We start from the raw sequence: 23,280 nt of genomic DNA on the forward strand, positions 1-23,280 counted from the left end.
ATCATTGTTGCAGAGCGAATAAAATGAAAAACACGTTGTTCTCCACTCCCGCCTCTCTTTCAATTTCGTTCACTGAAGAGTGAGAGTTGAATTGAACCCTAGCTAGCTAGCTAGCGGAATCGAGAATGAGGGACGAAGAGATCGAGAAGCTCCGAGGAGTAGTTCGCGACTGCGTTAGCAAACACCTCTACTCCTCCGCCATCTTCTTCGCCGATAAGGTCGCCGCATTCACCAACGACCCCGCCGATATCTACATGCAAGCCCAAGCTCTCTTCCTTGGCCGCCACTACCGCCGCGCCTTCCACCTCCTCAACGCCTCCAAGATCGTCCTCCGTGACCTCCGCTTCCGCTACCTCGCCGCCAAATGCCTCGTAACTCCCCCTAACAAATTTGATTCACTAGCTATATTATTGTATTATCCATCTAATTACTGTTAATTTTTTTATTTAATTATTGTTTTGAGTAGGAGGAATTGAAGGAGTGGGATCAATGCCTTTCAATGCTGGGCGAGGCAGCTAAAGTGGATGAGGATGGAAATGTTTCCGACACGAAAGACTCAAATGTCATGTACTTGGATAAAGATGGCGAAGATCGCGAAATCAATGTGAGCGAGCTCCTTTTCTGGATTTGTCTTAGTTTTTCAACTCTATTGTTTGGCTGTTATCGTTATTTGTTAGAAGTCCCACATTGGCTAGATATATGGAGAAAAACGTGTTTATAAAGGGTAGAACAATCCTCAACTCATTGAGCTAGGCATCCCACATTCTAATATTATTAGTCAAAACTAACCTTAGACGTTGGAACTTCTTCGCGGGCGGTTAAAATAGGTGTTTTATAAGATATGTGTGTGTATTATAAGTTGTGAATTTTAAACAGCCTTATGAAAATAAAAAAAGCAGGTGTGACTCGATTGATTTGATATTATTATAAGGACCGACCGGGAATCTATTTATGGTAAGGAGATAATTTTCATTAAAGAAGAAATGCGATGAAATACATGAGAAAAAGGATAATGGTACTCGCCTAAAGAAACTGCCAAAGACAAGACAAAAGATATCAAGTGAGCAAGGTCACAAATTTATTCCATAAGGCACATATAGATAAACATAAACTCGTCCAAAATGGGATATAACTTGAAAATGTGCAGTTCTTGTATAAACTTGCACATTTTACATTCTAATGCGTGAGCTTGAACCATGTAACAAATTGCTAAATTGAAATCTTTTGAACATGTGTACAAAGAAATGTGGACAAAATGTGTGAAATGTGGACAAGATGGGCTTAGGAACATGGGCAAAATTGTTAAAGTGAAATTTTTTGAACATTTTTGTGTTATAAATGTGGAATTTTGCGCCTGGGGAATGACCTTATTTCTGATATATTTATTTATTTATGAGCTTATTTGAATGCATTTTGTCATGCCATGACAGATATCTTCTGCAATATGCTTCTTAAGAGGCAAAGCTTATGAAGCTCTAGAAAACCGTGCTCAGGCTCGATTGTGGTGCGTATATTAGGGGCATTTTGATTATACTATTTTCTAGAAAATGATACTTTTTTATTGATTTTTTACACTTAGTATAACGTTGAAGTATAATTACTTGATGCTCATGTTAGAAGTTACAGAAGTATGATGTGTGCTAATTTGATTAAATAAAGCTGACTTCATTGCATTTGCTTTTGTTTAAGGTACAAAGCTGCTATAAAAGCAGATCCTTTATGCTATGAGGTAACACTTTGATATTCTACTTAGTGTCTTTTGTGTGTTAATTAGTAGTGTCTAGTAATCTGTCACATTAGACTAGCTTACTTGTGGTGGTAACCTTGACTTCTAAAACAGCCATTGCTGCAGAAACTGGGTTTATTCTTCTTATGATAGTTTCTTTATAGTAATAAATTAATTTGTATCCAGTAACCTTGAAGTAGAGATTTAGAGTGCTCCAATTTATTTCTTCTGTTGTGAAAAATATCATTTGTCGCATATGTTCGTATATGTTTATATTTTATCCATACTTATACTAGTTATCTAATTTTTCCTGGGTGTTTGGTAATTATGTTAGGCTTTGGAATGTCTTATTGAAAACCACATGCTTACATGCGAGGAAGGTAAAAGTTTTCCTTATCCCTGGAAACTTAGCTTGTTTGATTTGAATTTTCTTTTGAAAAAAATGGCTTAAGATGTTGATTGTCTAATTCAAATTAATCCTAAAATGTATCTCTGTCTCGCCTTTCTGCATGTTGAATATCAGAAGCCAATTTGATCTCATCATTGCAATTTGGTAGTGAGGATGGATGGCTTTCATCATTTTATTCTTGTTTGGTAAAGAAGGTAATTGTAAGTTTGGAATTTGCTTATATTCAAATGTTTCATTTTGATGAAAGATTATTCTGTTTTTGTTACACAGCATGACAAAGAAAATGTTGTTGAAGCCAAGTTCAGAGATCTTGAAAACAAAAGCTGTATAAGTGACCAGTCTGATCCTTGTTTTTTGCGCACACTGAAATCCAATACTGATCTGTTGGCCTGCAAAGCTGAATACTATCATCAATGTGGTGAATATCAGAAATGTTTTGAGTTAACATCTGTGTAAGTTGGGCATCTGATCTGGAGACTGAAGTGAGAGTGAGATTAAACTTTTGCATCATTCACTGCCTCCATTTCTTTTTTGGCCTCCATTTCTTTTTTGGTTTCTCCTTTTTCCATGACTGAGCTTAAGCACTTGTATTACAGTTTGCTTGAGAAGGATCCATTTCATCTCAAGAGTACCTTAATACATCTAGCTGCTGCTATGGAGCTGGGGAATTCAAATGAGCTCTATCTGTTGTCATGTCATTTGGTGAAGGATTATCCTCAAAAGTAAACACTTTTCCATATTGTTGATTGTCTTCTAATAGTATTAATATTTCCACATATACGAATCAATTATTTATTTGGACTTTTGCTTACTATTTATAGTTGTCTTCTATAGCCTTTGCTACATATAACAATAAACTCTTATTCATGTTGTTGTAATGCAGGGCTTTATCATGGTTTGCTGTTGGTTGCTATTATTATTGTATCAAGAAGTATGATCAGTCCCGCCGTTACTTCGGGTAAACATGACTCATTACCATTGTGTAGCAAAATTGATATGAAAACATCTAGATCTTATGCTTCTTTGTAATTTATTATCATAGGAATATGATTTTCGTTTTTTTTTGGCATGTTGATTATTTTAAAATGTAAAATATGAAGTTTGACTTTCTTTTTTACCAAAGAATACAATATGCTGAAAATTTGTTAAATTTTAGAGTAGAAAACTTTGATGAGTTATATTGCTTCATGATATTAGTTAATTTGTTATTTGACATTTGATCCACTTGTCAATTTATTTTATAACCATCCTAGGCAGTAGTCGGATGGCCGTATTTGTTCTATGAGGACATTTTGTGTTTAATGACATGTTATCAACCCAGATGCACATAAATGCTTATGTAATTGGTCCTGAGCTTGGTTGGTCAATATTGCCTTTGTGACTTGTTAAACTTGTTATATATCCACATAAGTTGGATTGGTAGAAGAATCAATTTCTGTCCTGGACTTAAAACTGCTTGTCTAACCTATCTTTAGAAATTTTCTATGAATTTGGATTATCAGGGGTTCATTCTTCATGACTTGTTTGCTTTTATAACATCACAATCAACACTTATTGTTGAATTTCATTGTCTACCATACAGCAAAGCAACTAGTCTAGAGGGGACATTTGCCCCTGGGTGGATAGGCTTGGGGAATGCCTTTGCTGCTCAAGAAGAGGGTGATCAGGCTATGTCAGCGTACCGTACTGCTGCTCGATTATTTCCTGGGTAGCATATTAATTTTTCCTATTAGATCTTTCTTCGCCCTAGCTCTCAAATATAATTATGTTACTTTCTTCTGTGCATTTTTTCGGTACTAAACTACTTCAGATATTAAATGACTGTTTCTGAAAATTCTAATACATGTTTCTCAGATTTGTTTTGAGTTCTTCCAAAAGCAAACCAAGGACAATAAATGAAGAAAATGTGTTCTATTATCATGGTTTTGTTAAAAGTGTTCAGGGAAAAATTATGATTATCCAAAGATTAAAAGTATAATTCTTTGTTGCTCCTTTCTGATATTTGCGTGAGGACTCAAAACAACACGAATTCATTCATTGAGTAACCTAGTAAAGAAGCTCTATTCACAAGTACTCTTTTTGTTCATATATGATATCTATTTTGTTATTTTCCAGTAACTAAAAATAATTTTCTCTGTTCGTGAATTTCTTCATATTAGTTTTCACTTTTCAGAAGCTCTGCTACATTTTTGAATAAGAACTTCATTCAGTCAAGACTCAAGTTTATGACTTTATGCAAATAGAAAAAAATCACTTGTCACTTTTCATGATTTGGTAATATGCGATGAAGGTTTATGACTTAATCTATCAAGAAGGAACTCAACCCAGATTAAAATAAAATATTTAAAAAGTCTAGAGGAAGTCCAAGAAGGATATTGACGAAAAAGAAAAACAAATCTTTGACATTTCATCATAAAGCATCTAGGTTTCATTAGGGCAATGTTTGGATAAGCTTTGGAAAAGGTGCTTTATGATGTACATGCATATATACTTTTTTTGAAGCTTCTCTTTCTAGTTTCTGAGAAAAGCATTAAAACAACTTTCGTTGTTTTTTATTTTTGATAATCGTATCCAATTTCCAAAAGTATTCTAGATTTGTTTTACTAGCTAGTTTTTTTTTATTCCATAAGAAAAACTCATTTAAACAGGCCCTCAGTTGGCCATTGCCTCTGCATTATGATTTGGGTAAGGATGGCCTTAGCCTGATGGCCTGAATTCATGTACCGTGCTGCTGGGTGAGATCCCCCGGCATGTGGGTTTGAATGCGTTTTGCAGAATCTGCCGTCTCCTTACAATCTAAAAGGGGCATATATATATATATATATTTTGTTTGTTTGAGTTTTGTGCTTTTATTTTTGTTGTTAGGAGGAGAGGCTGTATGAATTCTAATTTTGGCTAAGCAAAACTGTGCCATTTTTGCTTTTTGTGCTTCATAACCCTCTATGAACTGGGACATAGTTTATTACTAAGTTTCCTTAACATGCAAGCATTACTCTCACCAAACTTCACAACAGTATACAATTTCAATTTCCAAAGTTTTGACACTTACCTAGATGCCCACTTGCATGTATATGTTTCTTTTGTTGTTTGTTTAAGAACTTAAGAGAGAAATCCTCTTATTATCTAGAAAATTTTCCTTTACTGGTTAAATCTTGATATATTCTCTTATTCTAGGTGCCATTTACCAACTCTTTATATTGGAATGGAGTGCATGCGGACTCACAGCTATAAGCTTGCTGAGCAGGTATATAAGGTTATTCCAAGGGTCCGTAGGGAGCTTTTTTGCTTTTTTTTTGGGGGTGTGGGTGGGATTTAATGGCTTAATACTATATTATATATATACCTTATATACCCCATACTCCCCTATATATGTGCATGGGTGTGTGTGTAAAGAAGATTTCAAACATGGTCTACTATCTATCCTATAATTAAGTACATCTTACTGTTTAACTAAGTACCTGTATAGGATTTGGATGTGAAAATCATTCTTCCCCTAATCAAACCTACCAATGAGCTGATTACTAATTACCTAACAAATTAGTCCTTTTCTACAAATCTTTGTACAATCATCAATCATGCATTGTTTATATCTTTCATACTCACAACAAAACAATAAAACATTAATGTTTATTTTTTTCTTTTTCCAGTTTTTTATGCAGGCTAAGTCGATTTGCGCCTCAGAACCACTTGTGTGTAATGAACTTGGAGTTGTTGCCTATCATATGAAAGAGTAAGGTTATCTACTTTCTTTTAAGTATGATTTTTTAAGTTAAGGCAATGTTCACATTCATTTCCGAAGAGTTCCTTTCCCTTGAATGGATGTATTTCAAATTATCCTACATGAAAGTATACCAAGAGTATACCAACACTATACTCCAATATTACGAAATGTTTAAGCCACCCATTTGGAAGTTGTTTACCATAAGGCATAGAAAACAAATGAGATTAACAGCTGGATGGCAGTTATTTGTAGATTATAACAGATGGCAGATCTGCAACTTTATTCTAAAAGTATATTTAATAATAGGGAACTGCTTATTGGTAGTTATTTGTAGAAAATAACCGATGGTTGTTCTCTTTTAGAGATATATCTCTAGTTTTAGGAGAATAATCAAGTAGTTGTTGTACAAGACAGACTATTTCTAGATATTTAACGCTTTGAAGGGATCAAAGCCAATGAAATTTTTTTCAGGGACCAAAACAGATACAGCCCTATATTAGAGGGACTGAAAGCATACTTAACCCTTTATTTATCTCTGAAACAGTTAAACACTGTTGTTTCCTTTCTTTTTGTCTGCCAAGTTTCTATGGAAATTAGCAAAGTTGAGTGTTTTCGACATGCATAATTGTGACTTCTGATACAGGTATAATAAAGCGGTATGGTGGTTCGAGAAAACATTAGCCCTGATTCCAACTTCTTTATGTGAGATGTGGGAGCCTACTGTAGTCAATCTTGCTCATGCATACAGAAAGTTGAAGTAAGTTGTTAAATGTCTCTGGTCTTTTGACTTCAGTTATATTACTTTTATTAGCATACACAGGTATCTTTTGTCAAGTTGGACCATCATTTGCTTGTGGATTTTGTTTTACACCCACATTATTTGTTATTTTGGGTGCTTTGATTATGTGTTATTTTCTTGTCCTGAATTTCCTCAGCCCATTGTTATCAAATTCGGACTAAGTTGAAATATCATCTCATAATATGCTGATATCATTGGTTGTTTTGAAAAAATCCTTGATCTAAATAATGGTAGTGTCTACTTTTAATCATGTCTAGTGAAGGTAAGTCAGTATTCTTGATCCTGATTGTCTAAATCTCAGGATGTACCGAGAAGCAATATCATATTATGAAAAAGCACTTGCATTATCAACAAGAAGTGTGAGCACTTATGCTGGTCTTGCGTATAGTTACCACTTGCAGGTATCCAAAATTATCTTCCCTAATTTTGATATTCTGTATGTTTTACAATGTAACATGATGTGATATGAGGGTTTGTTAATTTTTCAACTATAAAAACCTGTTCATTGGAATGGGAATGGTTACTCTTTGGCTATTTTTGTAATTTGAGAGGAGTAGAGGATGGGTTAAGTAACCATAACCTAGAAATTTTGATGGATTTTTTACAAATGAAGTATGAAAGTTTGCATCATAGGGTAGTCTTTTGTTCAGATCTATTATAATTCTTAGTATGACATGAATGTATGAGCCACTAGAGTTATAAATACATGGACCAACGGAAGTCATTAGTTAATGGATTTTACAAGTATACAGATGAAATTAGACGTGAAAAGCCATGGGGCTATTTAATCTTGAAGGGCCTCTGCCTCAACTAATCTCATTTCCTTCCTTGGCAAGGAACTCTTTCTTTAAGTAGCCTATGCCATACATTATTTGGAAGTCTCTATCGTTGCTTGAAAAGTATTTGTACATATTTATATTTGTTTGTTCATTTTTGAGTAAAACTTTGTTAAAATTGATATGTAAATAATTTCCTGTTATAATGAATATTTTAACTGAGACATTTGCTTTTCTGCTGCTGTATTAATTCATGCAGGATGATTTCACTACAGCAATTGCTTATTATCACAAAGTGAGTGGTTATGACCAATTTTGTTTGTATCCATGTGGATTTATCTATCTATAACATGCGCATGGTTGTGCTTTGTCATGAAGCTATTTCTCTATCTTGATTTTTTATCTGGGGAAAACTCCCTCTCTCTTGAATCTTGATTTAACTGTTCATTTTTCTCCCCAGCATGGTTTGTTTAATCTCATAACCATTATTTGCAATGTAGTGCCAGTGGTATTAGAGTACATTTAATTGGACAAGGTTCATTGAAGTGGGGCAAATTGCACTCACATCTCTTCATCATTATTGCACTGACCTCCCATATATTTTACTAAATGCACTGACCTCCCCTTCATACACCATTTAGAATAGAAGGATGCTGAGTGTTAACTGATAAACCATAGGGGAGATCAGTGTTATGTCCCCGATAAAATACGAGTCGTTTGTGTCTGATTAAATTATAAAGGTGAGTTGATTTCTGAAGTGTAATAATTTACCCTTAAAAGTGAGTTGGTCTCTGAAGTGTGCAAGTGATGGTATGTCTACCATTTAATTAGTGGATTTAGATCATGATGAACTTCAAATTAAATCTATCAAAGTTGTGATCTGAATCCACTAAATTTTAAGGGTTTTGGTACTCATGTTCACTTTAATGATAGACTCAATTTGGAAGAAGCTTCTGGCCATTTAAGTTTGGAGAAGTCCTTAGAAGTCTCTCCAAACTAACATTTAACATGTGTAATGTTGTATGGGCCATGTTAGAAATGCAATCTGTAAAGAATATTCATGTGTCAGTTGTTGAATGGAGTGCCTGTGGTGGGTGGTCGTACCTTAGGAATTTCTCTTCAGCTAGTTATTAGCTTGATGCATGTTAGATTTGAGAATATACCGTCTTGGTGACTCTGAATATTACTTCTAAACCATTGGAACACACGATCACGGGAGCCTCTAGAGTTGAGTTGTGACCATTTGTTTGTTTTTGCTTAGCATGTGTTTGAGTGTACTCATCATTTTGTTCCTTAAAAAAACAGGCATTGTGGCTGAAACCGGATGACCAGTTCTGCACTGAAATGTTAAGCTGGGCTCTAGTTGATGAAAGTCGAAGGAGCATTGACCCAAACTTCAATTTCGGTGAAGTTTGATTTGAATATGATGGTGCAACTTCATGTACTCTTCTGCAATATGGGTAGGTATGCTATGTACAGGCCACCAAGTATAGATCAACCTATCTATATGGTAAGCATTACTATGTACAGGCCCCAAAATATGTATCAATTTTGTTGTATAATCTCCAAGTATTAAATAACCTCATCCTAGGTGGACCAATGTTATAAAGGTAAATGTGCTAGAATGCAATTATTTAAAATTTTGGGTTAAGTTAGACAGCTTGTTTTGTATGTATGCTAACCTAAGTTGAAAAGTCTATTGCGGTCAGTTTTAGATAAATGCAAACAAAATTTACTGAGTAAATAAAAAATATTTGTTATATTTAGTATTTATGCAACAATGGTGAATTATGGAATAGTAAAATTAAGTGAAAATGTTTAGTAAATGAAATATGCATAATAAATTATATGAAATAAAAAATATAAACTTTCATATTTGTTTTTAATTTACAATTATTTTCTTTTGGGGAAAACACTCATGTACGATTTTCATTTTACTTTATAACATTTTTATAGAATAATACACATGTGCAATCCATCAACCATTTATATTTTAATGAAATCTTGGTTTTGAACAAAAATTAATGAAATCTAAGTATTTCCGTTCACAAAAGCCTCCAAATTTGGAGTGACTGTTTGATAAGTATTTCAGAAATATAATTTTTTATGGTGGCTGCTTGCTTCAATGCTTGGTAAGACGGTGATCTAGTAGCACATGCCTAGTCTGTTTCATGTTAGGTTTTCTTTAATTTTGTCTATTTTAGATTATTTATTCGGTGATTGAAAGAGTCATTTGTTAAGCCAATGTTGATCAATTGAAATATGAATCACGTGTATTTGTTCGTGTTTGTTCTTTCCAAAGTGCAAACCTTAATCTGGAATTCCGAATTCCTTTAAAATTTCTGTTTCTTGAAAATTATTTTTCTGAAAGGCATCTTAATATTTTTTTCTGGAAAAAAGGAGCTTAAATAGGTTCTGTTTGCAACTTGGATTTAAAGTGGTGGTTTAACTCATACTTTAATTATGAGATCGTGAATTCAATCATCATTTATCATTTATGAGAATAAAACATATTTTTGTAGATAATCATTTACTATTTAATGTGACCACTCACGACGAGAAAATTAGTTATTACTGTTGGTGGTGAGTACTCTAGTCTTTAAAAAAGCGCTTTAGATGAGTTCTCTTTAGCGACTTGGATTTAGGAATTCTCTTTACACTTTGCTTCAACAATATTTCCTCTGTTCTTTTGGTCTTGACCAAGGTATCCCACAGCCGATAGCCGTGAGATTAATCCCTCACCCCACGGTCAGCGCACTAAGCGGTAGGGGGCTGACAAATGAGATATTTCCTCAGTTCTAAAACTAACTACTATTGTTTCAATTTTTATATATTTTTCCAAAACTATTGTTGTTTTACAAGTCTAAAGCAGTTTATCTCATTGTATTTCATTCATAACCTCATTTAATATTATATCTCCTAATTACCACCTCATATTTTCACTATCATAATTTTCACAAATTAGTTGATCAATAATTCTCATTTGCAAAATCGCCACTTAACGTGGGGATACCTATTATTTATTTATGAGGTTGCCTAAATGACTAATGAGAAAATTTGAGTTAAATAACATATCGTCCAATCATACAGAAGATAAGTGAGTTGAAATTTCTATATTTTATTTATTAATTTATTCATAAAAAATCATATTTGTTCATAAAAAAATCATATTTGTTCATTAAGTTGTGGATTAATAATGTACACTGGTCATTTAGACACTCTTTATTTATATATTTGAAATTGTCATTTTCGGTGATGTCTCAAACTGGGACACTGCTTTATTAAAAAAAATAGAATGTCACAATTTTAAAAAATAGAATAGAAAATAAGAACTGTACCAAAAAGAAAGAATAGAAAATAAGAACACTACTTTAATAATACCCATAATCTTATACGAATCTTCAACTTTAAGCTAAACAATAGCATAGTCAAACAGGAACTTGTAATATATAACGGCCCCGTTTGGATAAACAGCTTAATTAAGCGCTTATCGTCATAAGCGCTTATCGTCATAAGCGCTTATTCATAAGCTATTTTTAAAAATTTATTGAAATAAATTAAAAATAAGCTGTGTATAAGCATAAGCTGTTTTTCATAAGCTATCCTGAGTAGCTTATGAAAATAAGCTGAAAATAGCTTATGACAGACCATAAGCTGTTTGCATAAGCTCTCCCAAACACTGGCATAAGAGCTTATGCTGTCAGATAAGCTCAAATAAGCTCTTCCAAACTGGGCAAACATATAAGTGCTTTACAAGCAAACGAAACAAGACTGAGTAGTAGCACAATCACTTTTCCCTCATTTATTCATTGGACCACACCTATCATAGGATTACACGAATAGTATCATTTTATTACAATCGAAATTCCATCAGCAATTCATGATTTGAAACATAAGCTAAGATCGAAAGATATATTAAGCTTTTACTAAACTATACTAATTATTTGGAGAAAGGACATGCTTGAGAAGTTGGTGTAGTTTTAGTGGGGTCCTCTGTGGCGGTCCCACTCGCAGGTAGAAGATCACCCAGCAACTCTGCTGGGTCGTAGTAGATCTCCACCTCCTCCACTTTCAGAGAGTTGTCAACCTGTCATAGGAGCCAATGGTCAAATAATTATGTTCATTTTATAATATATACTAGTTTGAAGCAAAATCTCATCATTAAGAATTTTATTTATATTCATGTGTGTTTTGGAGAGTGGAAAGTAATTAGAGAAAACTGAATTAAATAGGAGTATTCTTAAAAAAAATTATGATGTTTTGGCCCCTGATTCTATTTCTTTTGATTAATATATGTGCAAGTTCCTTTAAAATAAAAGAAAATTATGATATCTTAGTTCCTGAACCTATTTAATCAATGCTTGATATTTCCAATAATTAATATTAAATAAATTATTATTTTTATAAATAATCATTTAATTAATTTTCTATCAATAAGATTAATTTTAAAATTACTTAAAACTTAAAAATATATTTATATTTCATATATATATATAAATAAATTGATAATTTTATGGGAGAGATTCTTCTTTTAATTAGAGGCAGACAGAACATCATATTTCTCTAGTTTTCTGATTAATTATTTTCTTTTTCTAACTTGATTTATCCTAATAAACATAGATGAATCCAGTTAATTCTCAACTACATACCTTGAGAGTTCCCAAGCCATAGAACTCAACCATCTTCCCAGTAGGGGCATGTCCCTTGAAAGGACCTTCAAAGAATCCCCAGTGCCTAAACTTGTAAGCAATTTCAGGGGGTCCGGTATAAACTTTGATCACTTCCCATGCAAATCCACGAGGAAAAGCTGATCTGAAAGCTTCATGAGATGATTCAAAAGTCTCTTCTTCAGATTTGTAATACTTGAATTCTTCTGGTAGAGAGCTTTTTAGCAAAGCATTATAACTTCCTATGCTCAGAGTTTCCTCTGCAGATAACCCCTCCCTCCCTGTGGAAGAAAAGATGTTGAGATCTTTATTGAAAATAATTAATTCAAACCACAAATTTGTTGAGAAAGTCTCACGTTGACTAGAGATATATAGTTATATAAGTCCTTAGGGTTCTCCCAATCTAATTTTTCGGTTAGAGTTAGGCCTAACTCAAATTTTAAGTTGGTATCAAAGCTTACCTTAGAACTGTATATTGGAAATCACTTATATATGTACTATTGGAAAATGTTAATTCCTGCAAATTTACATACTTCAAATGTCTAATTCTAGATCCGAAGGGGAGTCTTGAGAAGTTTGGTACTACAGATGTGAAGAAGAAAAGGGTTTGAATATGTAAGAGTTGTTTTTTATTATACTGCAAATATTCCAAAAAAGAACCTAGGATGATGAGTTAGCCAATTCACCTGGAAAAAACAAATATAACCTCCAACTCTGAATTAAAGAAATTAAAATATTGAGGTTGTACTCTTATGCAGAAAGAAACTAAAATATTGAGGAGGTTGTTTTTATCTTTTGCAATCTTATTGGAAAAAGCAGAATCTCAAGAGTTCTGAAACTTCAATCCTATTACATTCAAAATCATGTGAATAGAGGACAATCAATTAGTCCAAAAAAAGTATACTCAAGTAAACTAATGGAAAAAAATCAAAAAATTAATCTGAGACATGTAGTTAATTACCATTAACAAAGAGCTTGAACTTTTCAGGATTTATGGTTCTGAAATCCTGCAAGCGGGTTTTGTGAGAAACCTCCATCTCCCATGATTTTATGGCGTTTTGCACTGTCTCCTCTAATGAACCTTTAGGCCATTCCTGCAAAATAAATAATGAAAATGCAAACTCATGAGTCATGAACACCATAGATCTATAATATAGAGAAGAGAGAAAATAAATAAAAGTGGATTGATGTGGGAGTATATATGGTAGTACTGCACCTTGGTTCGACCTTGTTCAAAAAGGTGGTTCACAACATCATAGGTGGGTGGTCCACCATGTCTCCAGTGGGTTGTGTCAGCCTCTTCATGAATGAAAGATCTGTATTTGTCTCCTGCAACTTCTTCAACGGAGGCTACTTGGCTGGCCATGGCAAATTATGGTGGAGCTTGTATTAAGAAGATGTTGATGATGATCATGGTCTACCACATGTATTTATAGACACCCTATGCCATGTCCTTATCTTGGATGTATAGATCATCAAGATAAGGGTGTTTGGCTATTTCTTATGTGCAATTAATTCAGTCATTGATGATTCTTAAATAAGTAAATCACAAGATGAAAATCAAATTTATGAAAAATAAAATAGAAATATTATTTAATTATTTAATTTTTGAGTTATGATATATACACATCTCTCCACTCTTTTTTCACCTTCATTTTCATCGTTTTCTTTTCTCTATCAATCAAATCATCTATCATATCTTTACTTTCTCTCTCCTTTATTCCTATATATCTCTCTCTTCATCCACCTCTACACACCTCAAAAGTAAGGTGTGGAGAGATTATTATTCTTTAATTTTTATGGTATTATTTAATTCATAATTTTTAAAGTAATAATTGAAACTCAACTTATTATAATTGATATTCAAGAAAAAAAGATAGAAAAGTGAAAATTCAATTAAAGATCGATGGTAAAATGTCTATTGAAAACAAGAGTGAAAATAACTGGGAACATCCACGAAGCAAACAGTGCCCGGTGCAGTAAAAAAACACGAATTATTGATGACTAAAGGCCGCCGGTAACGATGTAGAATCGCCAGTAATGAGAAAATATCGATGGGTAGCAATCTGTCATTAAATCACTTGTCGGTAATATTTAGCGATGACTAGAAACCATCGATAAGTTATCGTCGATCATAGTTGTCGGTACCTATCGGTAACTGACTGGCGGTCTTTCCTGCCGGTAAGCCAATGAGGGTTTAGTTTGTCGGTAAAATAAATAAATTTTAATTCTTTACACCGTTCATGACAATAATAATAGATTCTAGTACCAACGGGCATAACCGTCGCTAAAGACATTGCTAAACAATATATAGATTCTAGTGTTGACGGCTTGAGCCATCGGTAACATCTCAAAAAATGGACGGAAGAATTTAATGCTTCAAATGAGACCCACGAAATGTTTGTTAAAGTGGACGGTGAAATTATTAGCGGTTAGGATAACAAACATAACCGTCGTAAGAACCATCTAAAACTTTTTCTCAATGACCATCATGAGTAACTTAGACAACCGCTTATTCAATAAAACAAAGATTCTTATTAAACAAAGGTTCCAAAAAAAGAACCTAGGACAACTATGATGAGTTAGCCAATTCTCATGAAAAAAACAAATATGAACCTCCAATTCTGAATTAAAAAAAGTAAAATATTAAGGAGGTTGTACTCTTATTGGAGAAAGAATTAAAGTATTGAGGAGGTTGTCTTTGACTTCTGCGATCTCTTATTAAAAAAAGCAGAACCTCAAGAGTTCTGAATCTTTAATCCTATTACATCCAAACTCATGTGAACAAAAAACAATCAATTAGTCCAAGGAAAATGTATTCAATTAAACTCAAGATGGAATCAAATTTTATGAAAAAATACAATAGAAATATAATAAACTATTCAATTTATAATTTTTTAAGTAATAATTGAAACTCAACTTATTGTTATTTTATGTAAACTTTTATATTTGATAACTGAGATTCAACAAAAAAAATTCCCGATGATCGCTCAAGTGGTAAGAGTCGAGTGACATATGGGCTGGGGAGAGGAAGGTTTAGCGATCGATCCCTGGAGGGTGTAATTTATATTTTTAATGTATTAAAAAAATACTTTATTTGAACAGAGAAGTGGAAATTCAATTAAACATCAGTGGTGAAATGTATGATTGAAGAAAAACACGAATTATCGACGGTTAAAGGTTGTCGGTAAGGATGTAGAACCGTTAGTAATGAGAAAATACCAACGACTTTCTAGCAGCTAACAATCCGTTGTTAAATCACTCATCGTTAATATTCACCGACAGTTTCTGGGAAACCGTTGGTAAGTTACCGCCAACCATCATCGCCTTTAAGTTACCACCGGACATATTCGTCAAACTTACCAAGGTTTAGGCCGTCAGTAACTTGTTTTCTCTGACAAAGAAGTGTCTCCTTTACTAGGGAAGAAAGTGCATTACCAGTGGATGAATAATATTTAATTTTAATAATTTGCGCTCTTCATGACAATATAATAGATCCCTTCATCCAAATTCCATATGAATGCATATGGTTTTGAGTATCAAAAAATAGTGGCTGTCAATTAGACAATTACCAAATTATGAAAATCAGTAGAATTTTACAAACTAAAATTTTTAACACTCTAATAATTTTCACCTTTTGATAAGTACCTTATTGATAACTACACAATTATCTCATTATTACTGTAAACACAAACATTTATATGAAATATTTATAGACAATAGGATCGAAAATATTATCATGAATGAGCGCAACGAATTAAAAATAAAAAATTTTACAATTGAAAACACAAATTATCCATAGTAAAGAAGGTATTTTTTTCCGTCCCTAATTAACACACGAATTATAACATTTGAATAAATAACAAATAATATTCCACCCTCATAAACATATTAATTTCACATAAAATACTACATATAAAACATAAACTACAAAAATAAAGTTCAACTAATCTCAATGAAGCTCAATAAAATTCCCACAAGAATTAAAAATACTACAAAATAAAAAATAAAAAATAATACCATAAATAATAAAAACAATGAAATATTTTTATCGAAAGCAATAAAAAATATTGAATTATAAGAAGATGAAGGAACTGAGAGAAAAGAAGCGAGAAGGTGTGAGTGAAAGTGATGTGCAACACTCATATATATAGGATACCGACGGTATTAGTCACTCTAAAGTCATTGGTAAGATATATAAAGATTCAAGTACCAACAGTTTGATATGTCGGTAACATCTCAGAAAATGGGCGGGAGAATTTAATGTTTTGAATAAAACTCGCGAAATGTTTGCCAAAGTGGGAGGTGGAATTACCGATGGTTAAGACTGTCGAAAAATCCATCGGAACCTGTCGGTGGAATTACTGACGAACATAGCCTTTGTAAGAACCATCAAAAGCTTTCCATCTAACTGTTTCGTGTGAAAAAATATTTCTCATAGATGATTTCGCCCACCACCCAGAACCTTTGTTTATATGAGACGCCATCACCAAAACCAGAGCCTCGCAATGCTACAATATTTTGGCACACAAAGCTAGGGTATGCATTCTTAAGGACCATCAAGAAAATCACTAACACATGATCTTGATTAGACTAAATACTGGAGAGCACTTCATATGAATTATGGAAAGGAATGTAACTCAACATTTCTTACTTCGATCCCATTGGATACCAATGCTATATTCTCAACAAAAAGCTCAACTTGTTGAAGTGGAACAAAAGACAGCTAAAGACTTCCATGCAAGCATTTGGTTTGTGATCACTGCTCTTGAAGACCCTCTTTATGATGCATCCAATCAAAGGCTTCTGCAATCACAAAACCTAGATTCTGCTACGCCCATATTATCTTAGCAACTATTATTTTTTGGTGAGGAGATTTGTAGAGCAACACACGTCTCTTAAAGATTTTGTGTTTAAGGGGACGTTTGTAACAGTTTAAACTGTCAATCCAACACACTTTCAACCCATCTTAAGCATAGTCGGGTGGGTTGACCCGCCAACAAAAGCGAGTTGAGATATCCAATCTACCTTACTTAAGGGTGAGTTCGCTAATTGATCAATCGGGTTAGTATGTTAGGCGGAGTGGGTTGATGAGCACTCGACCTACTCCGCCCGATGAATTAAGTGGGTTGACTCGGCTCGACTCCAATTCATCATCCCTGAATTTGAGTAAGAAAATAGTTGTGGATACAAATAGATTGATGAAATGAAATCTTTGCAAACATCACCCCGCCTTATGCTATGGTCAACTCTTTCATTCCCTTCCTTGTCCTCTCCCTCTTCCTTCTCCATTTCCCTCTCTATGCCGCAAACTTCCACAAGCTCAACCAACTCCAACCAGATTTTCTCGCTGAAGCCACATCCTCTGACGACACAGCACCACCAACTGAGTACTTTGAGGTAACCAGACCCATTGAACTCCCCGAAACAAAACCTTGTTCATACAACGTTCTCCACCATGATTTTGCCTACACATATGGCAAACCCCCAGTTCTTGCAGATTACACCCCTCCCTCTCAGTGCCCATCACAGAAATTCTCCAAGATCGTTCTTGAGTGGAAGTCAACGAGTAAAGGAAGGCAGTTTGATCGCATTTTTGGTGTGTGGCTTGGTGGGGTTGAGCTACTCAGAAGCTGCACAGCAGAGCCAAGAGCTACTGGAACTGTTTGGACAGTTCAAAAGGATATCACAAGGTACCATTCTCTTCTATTGAGTAACCAAACACTTGCTGTTTATCTGGGCAATATTGTTGATAAAACATATACTGGGGTTTACCATGTTGATATCACTATCCATTTTTACCCTGATGTTGAGTCAAAGTTTGCTGGTTTAGCATCTGGGAGTGGTTTCCCTGCGGATTTGATCTTGCCCATTTCGAGAAACCTTCGATTGAATGATGGGTTGTGGTTCCCTATTGTGAATTCTTCTGATGTAGGCTTGAAGGAGTTTAAGGTCCCTCAAAATGCTTATAGGGCTGTGTTGGAGGTTTATGTTTCATTTCATGAGAATGATGAGTCCTGGTATGCCAATCCTACAAATGAATATCTTTCTGTGAACAATCTTACTGATGCACCTGGGAATGGTCCATTTAGGGAGGTTGAGGTTACTCTTGATGGGAAGGTTGTTGGTGCAGTTTGGCCTTTTACTGTGATTTATACAGGAGGGGTCAATCCTCTCTTGTGGAGACCTATTACTGGGATAGGCTCATTTGATCTTCCATCCTATGATATTGAGGTTACACCCTTTTTGGGGACTATATTGGATGGACAAACCCATTCATTGGAGTTCAGTGTGACTAATGCGTTGAATGTTTGGTTTATAGATGCTAATTTACATCTTTGGTTGGACACAAAGAGTAGTAGAACCGAAGGAGAACTTGTGAGTCTTATTGACAAACCTTTGGTTGAATATCTAGTATCTGATATCAAAGGTTTAAACGGAACATTCTGGACTAGGGCACAGAGGTCCATTTTGTCTACTGGATGGGTAAAATCCTCCTATGGCAATATCACAACCAGTTTAGTACAAGATTTTGTTTTCCACAATAAATTGGTAATGGGGAAGAATGGGCGTAAGCAAACTGTGAAGCAAACGATTTATTTCAATGACACTGTCCATGCTAAACTTCCATCACCCCTTCTTGATTCTATTGAGGAAACACACAGAAAATTTTCCCTGTATTTGGCCTCAGATGAATTGGATCAGGATAATGATACTTATTTATCTGTTGAAAATGTTACACTGGGATTTGAAGAGAACAAGTCTAAGAGTGGAGATTTTGGATTTTCAAAGAGCTCTCTCAAAAACATGCAGGATGGCCAGGGCACTATGGTTGTTAGAAAGAATTTGGTTCTTAAGGGACAGGGTGAAACACATCAAGATTATGGATACACAAGCACTGGATATTGCTATTCTAGGAAAGTTGGCAGCTCAAATTACACAATTCTATATGATAAAATCAGAAATTCATGCCAGAAAAGAAGTCACCCTCATTTTGGCCTTAATTTTATGAAAAAGTTGCCCATTATGCTCTAGGGTCCTTTCTTATAGGAAAAGAGAAGTTAACTCTCCGTTGCTTGGTTCTTCATGTTCTTCCTTTTTATAAAGGTTCCTTTATAGTCCAATCTCGAACATTAGTTCTGTGCTGCCTGTGTTAAACTGTTGTCATTTCGCAACTGGGATTTGTGAGTCTGATTTTTATTTTATTTTTTTCAACCTATGTGTAATAATCAAATTATGATCTCATTTCTTCTGCCACTTACTAAAACATGATTGGTTCTCAATAGATTTTGTATGTCTTAAAAAGGTTTTGCTTGTATAGTTTTGCATAAGGAACAGTCCGGTTACTGGCTGGAGCCCGTTCTATTTAAATTGTAGTTTCTCCCCTGCTTTTATTTGTTCCCATGCCCCTGTATAAGTGTTTTAAGGTTGGCATGATGCTCTAAATCTGACTTTATCAAAGGTTGTCTTCGAAGTATCTTCTTGGAGGTGAAAGGAATCATTTCGAGGATAGAAGAGGATTTGGAGAGCCGTGGTTGTATAGATTATCGAAGAGACTTCTTATTCTGTTAGAGGAGAAGTGCTGGTAGTAGTAGGTTTCGTCATCGTGGTGATTAGGAATGAAGCTTTGAATAAATCATCACTGTGTATTCTCCGGTGAAAACCCATAGATTAATTTGAAGGTGAATCAATGAAGAAGCTAACAGTTCCAACTCCAATAATGGCAATGACCCGAGAATCAATCAGGTAAACCACATTTCCAAGAACACTTTATTTGTTCATTCATAGAACATGTTAGAAATCACATATCCTAGCTGTTTCTATGATTCTATTTCTGGTCACAATATTTTTTTTCTTCTTTTATATTTGGCTTCTCTGCTTGACGCTTGAACTATTTACACAATTGATGAAACGAAACTTCTAAACATTTAGAAAATCACTAGTGCATACTGCCATTATGGGTTAATTTTCTACTTGTATTAGTTGGTTTTCTTTTATTATTTATTTTTTCCTTTGTAGGATTCAAAAGTGGGACAATGGTGCATGCTGCTGCTCTCACTAGAGTCTAGAGGAAGATGTTTGTATGATTTTAAGAAAACACAAAACATGTATCATTGTACAAGAGATATGCTGATGTTAATACCTCTTGAACATGCAGTTTTCCTACTTGTTGACTCTGATTACTTTGTTTTCTTAGGTTTATCTTACCTTTAACATTAGTTGATTATTACTATATGCATGAGTAATAGCAGAACACAAGTATATCAGAAATCCTAGTATTAAATCTGAAGAGAAGTGAAGATAGTTAAATCCTGATCTAAGACGAAAAATTGCATCAATTGATGATAATTGTGTTGACTATGATCTCCAATTAGTAAAGCTGGGCCAACTTGAAACTTGAAAGCCAATGGTTTCTTATTCCTGAATGAGTTCATGCTTGGGCAGTGTTAAATATCCGTGTCCCACTGTTATGCTGAAGTTGCTCAAGCAGCAATTCAACATTTAATTATAAATGAAACCCCTTGGCCTGCATTATTTGTGCTTTCAATTTTCAAATGGTTCATTGATTTTACATAAAGTAAATAGAAGTGGATAGCACCTTTGATATTTCAGTAAAGGAAAAGTTTGGCTTGATAGTAATTGAAAGCAAGCGTTTTGAATTTTGAAAAAGATAAGCACAAATTGTCACCTGAAAGCAATCTTCGAGTCTCCAATTTTTTCCTAGCATCCCACAAAATCAGTGTTCGATGATTTATATCCGATTGAGTGATCTGGCCTCCAGCAAGTGCATCATGCTTATAAAACATGTGCTCGTAGGTCGACGTCACCACAATCACCATCCCAGGGTTCTTCACTTCAGTAATACTAATATAATTATGCTTATACAAACCTATTCAAGCAAAAACTTTACAGGACATGTAAATTTTATTGGAAACTGATCATGTTTTAATATACGGCAAGAACAAATGAGATCATAATTTTATTATTACATATAGGTTGAAAAAAGGGAAACAGAATTACAAATCACAGTTGCGAAATGACAACAGTATGACATAGCCAGCACAGAACTTTATAAAAAGGAAGAGCATGAAGCACCAAGCAATGGAGAGTTAACTTCTCTTTTCATATAAGAAAGAACCCTATAGCATAACGGGCAACTTCTTGAACAAATTAAGGCCAAGACGAGGGTGACTTCTTTTCTGGCATGAATTTCTGATTTTATCATATAGAATTGTGTAATTTGAGCTGCCAACTTTCCTAAAATAGCAGTACCCAGTGCTTGTATATCTATAATCTTGCTGTGTATCACCCTGCCCCCTAACAACCAAATTCTTTCTAACAACTATAGTACCCTGGCCATCCTGCACATTTTTTAGAGAGCTCTTTGACACTCCAAAAGCTCCACTCTGAGACTTGTTCTCATCAAATCCCAATGTAACATTTGCAACAGATAAGTAAGTATCGTTATCCTGATCTAGTTCATCTGAGCCCAAGTAGAGGGAAAATTTTCTGTGCGTGTCCTCGACAGAATCAACAAGGGGTGATGGCGGTTTAGCATGGACAGTGTCATTGAAAAAAATCGTTTGATTCACAGTTTGCTTATCCCCATTCTTCCCGATTACCATCTTATTGTGGTAAGAAAAATGTTGTACTAAACTGGTTGTGATATTACCATAGGAGGATTTGACCCATCCAGTAGACAAAATAAACCTCTTTGCACTAGTCCAAAATGATCCATTTAAACCATTGAAGTCAGATACTAGAGATTCAACCAAAGGCTTGTCAATCAGATTCAGGAGTTCTCCTTCTGTTCTACTACTCTTTGTGTCCAACCAAAGATGTAAATTAGCATCTATAAACCAAACATTCAGTGCATTAGTCACACTGAACCCAAATGAATGGGTTTGTCCATCCAATATAGTCCCCAAAAAGGGTGTAATCTCAATATCATAGGATGGAAGATCAAATGAACCTATCCCAGTAATGGGTCTCCACAAGAGAGGATTGACCCCTCCTGTATAAATCACAGTAAAAGGCCAAACTGAACCAACAACCTTCCCATCAAGAGCAACCACAACCTCCCTAAATGGTCCATTCCCAGGTGTACCAGTAAGATTATTTGCAGAAAGATACTCATTTGGAGGATTGGCATACCAAAACTCATCACTCTCATGAAATGAAACATAAACCTCCAACACAGCCCTATAAGCATTTTGGGGTATCTTAAACTTCTTCAAGCCTACATCAGAAGAATTCACTATAGGGAACCACAACCCATCATTCAGTGGAAGGTTTCGCGAAATGGGCAAGATCAAATCCGCAGGGAAACCATTCCCAGAAGCTAAACCAGCAAACTTAGACTCTATTGGATAAAAATGAATAGTGATATCAACATGGTAAACCCCAGTATAAGTATTATCAACAAGATTGCCCAGATAAACAGCAAGTGTTTGGTTACTCAATAGCAGAGAATGGTACCTTGTGATATCCTTCTGAACAGTCCAAACAATCCCAGTGGCTCTTGGCTCTGCAGTGCAGCTTCTGAGAAGCTCAACCCCACCAAGCCAAACACCAAAAATGCGATCAAACTGTCTTCCTTTACACGTTGCCTTCCATTCAAGGACGATTTTGGAGAATTTCTGTGATGGGCAGTGAGAGGGAGGGGTGTAGTTTGCAAGAACTGGGGGTTTGCCATATGTGTAGGCAAAATCATGGTGGAGGACATTGTACGAACATGGTTTTGTTTTGGGGAGTTGTATGGGTCTGGTTACCTCAAAATACTCAGTGGGTGGTGTTGTGTCGTTGTTTGAGGATGTTGTTTGAACGAGAAAATCTGGTCGGAGTTGCTTGATCTTGTGGAGATTTGCTGCAGAAAGAGGGAAATGGAGGAGGAAGAGGGAGAGGACAAGGAAGGGAATGAAAGTGTTGTCCATGTTTTTGTTGCTTAAGAGTGTGGGGTGATGTTTGCTAAGATTTTGCTTGCATCAACATATATTTCAATTTTCAAGCCATTTGAAGTTGTGATTACTCAATGCAAAAGATCATATCCAAGCAAAGCAATGCTCTAGCTTCTAGGTTCAATCGACAAGCATTTATTATCTTGGACATTGTATACCTATACAATGAATATAATTTATATTTTTGGTGACTTAACTAATAGGGATAAAAGTACCCATTGAAG

At 34.7% G+C, this 23,280-nt stretch overlaps 4 protein-coding genes across 4 annotated transcripts; 2 read left to right on the forward strand and 2 right to left on the reverse strand.

Annotated features, from left to right (window-relative positions):
• Positions 1-39: 39 nt before the first annotated feature.
• Positions 40-9,090, forward strand: LOC130749294 (anaphase-promoting complex subunit 6). Its single transcript, XM_057602631.1, has 16 exons — positions 40-371; positions 467-604; positions 1,431-1,504; positions 1,690-1,729; positions 2,061-2,106; positions 2,250-2,329; positions 2,406-2,587; positions 2,732-2,857; positions 3,019-3,093; positions 3,718-3,843; positions 5,310-5,379; positions 5,783-5,865; positions 6,500-6,613; positions 6,957-7,056; positions 7,691-7,726; positions 8,737-9,090. The coding sequence occupies exons 1-16, from the start codon at positions 126-128 to the stop codon at positions 8,845-8,847; spliced, it is 1,647 nt and encodes a 548-aa protein (XP_057458614.1). The 5' UTR covers positions 40-125; the 3' UTR covers positions 8,848-9,090.
• A 2,120-nt stretch (positions 9,091-11,210) lies between these two features.
• Positions 11,211-13,527, reverse strand: LOC130748176 (pathogen-related protein). Its single transcript, XM_057601339.1, has 4 exons — positions 13,315-13,527; positions 13,060-13,192; positions 12,081-12,379; positions 11,211-11,518 (listed from the first exon to the last, which is right to left on the reverse strand). The coding sequence occupies exons 1-4, from the start codon at positions 13,462-13,464 to the stop codon at positions 11,372-11,374; spliced, it is 729 nt and encodes a 242-aa protein (XP_057457322.1). The 5' UTR covers positions 13,465-13,527; the 3' UTR covers positions 11,211-11,371.
• A 3,767-nt stretch (positions 13,528-17,294) lies between these two features.
• On the forward strand, positions 17,295-20,331 carry LOC130709556 (peptide-N4-(N-acetyl-beta-glucosaminyl)asparagine amidase A-like). The gene is made up of 2 exons (XM_057558942.1): positions 17,295-19,844; positions 20,118-20,331. The coding sequence occupies exon 1, from the start codon at positions 17,340-17,342 to the stop codon at positions 19,131-19,133; it is 1,794 nt and encodes a 597-aa protein (XP_057414925.1). The 5' UTR covers positions 17,295-17,339; the 3' UTR covers positions 19,134-19,844; positions 20,118-20,331.
• A 690-nt stretch (positions 20,332-21,021) lies between these two features.
• Positions 21,022-23,190, reverse strand: LOC130709557 (peptide-N4-(N-acetyl-beta-glucosaminyl)asparagine amidase A-like). The gene has a single exon (XM_057558943.1). It carries the CDS (start codon positions 23,030-23,032, stop codon positions 21,239-21,241), a length of 1,794 nt encoding a protein of 597 aa, XP_057414926.1. The 5' UTR covers positions 23,033-23,190; the 3' UTR covers positions 21,022-21,238.
• Between the last annotated feature and the right edge of the window lie 90 nt (positions 23,191-23,280).

This window comes from Lotus japonicus, chromosome 3 (genome assembly GCF_012489685.1).
Source record: "Lotus japonicus ecotype B-129 chromosome 3, LjGifu_v1.2".
Classification (NCBI taxonomy): domain Eukaryota; kingdom Viridiplantae; phylum Streptophyta; class Magnoliopsida; order Fabales; family Fabaceae; genus Lotus; species Lotus japonicus.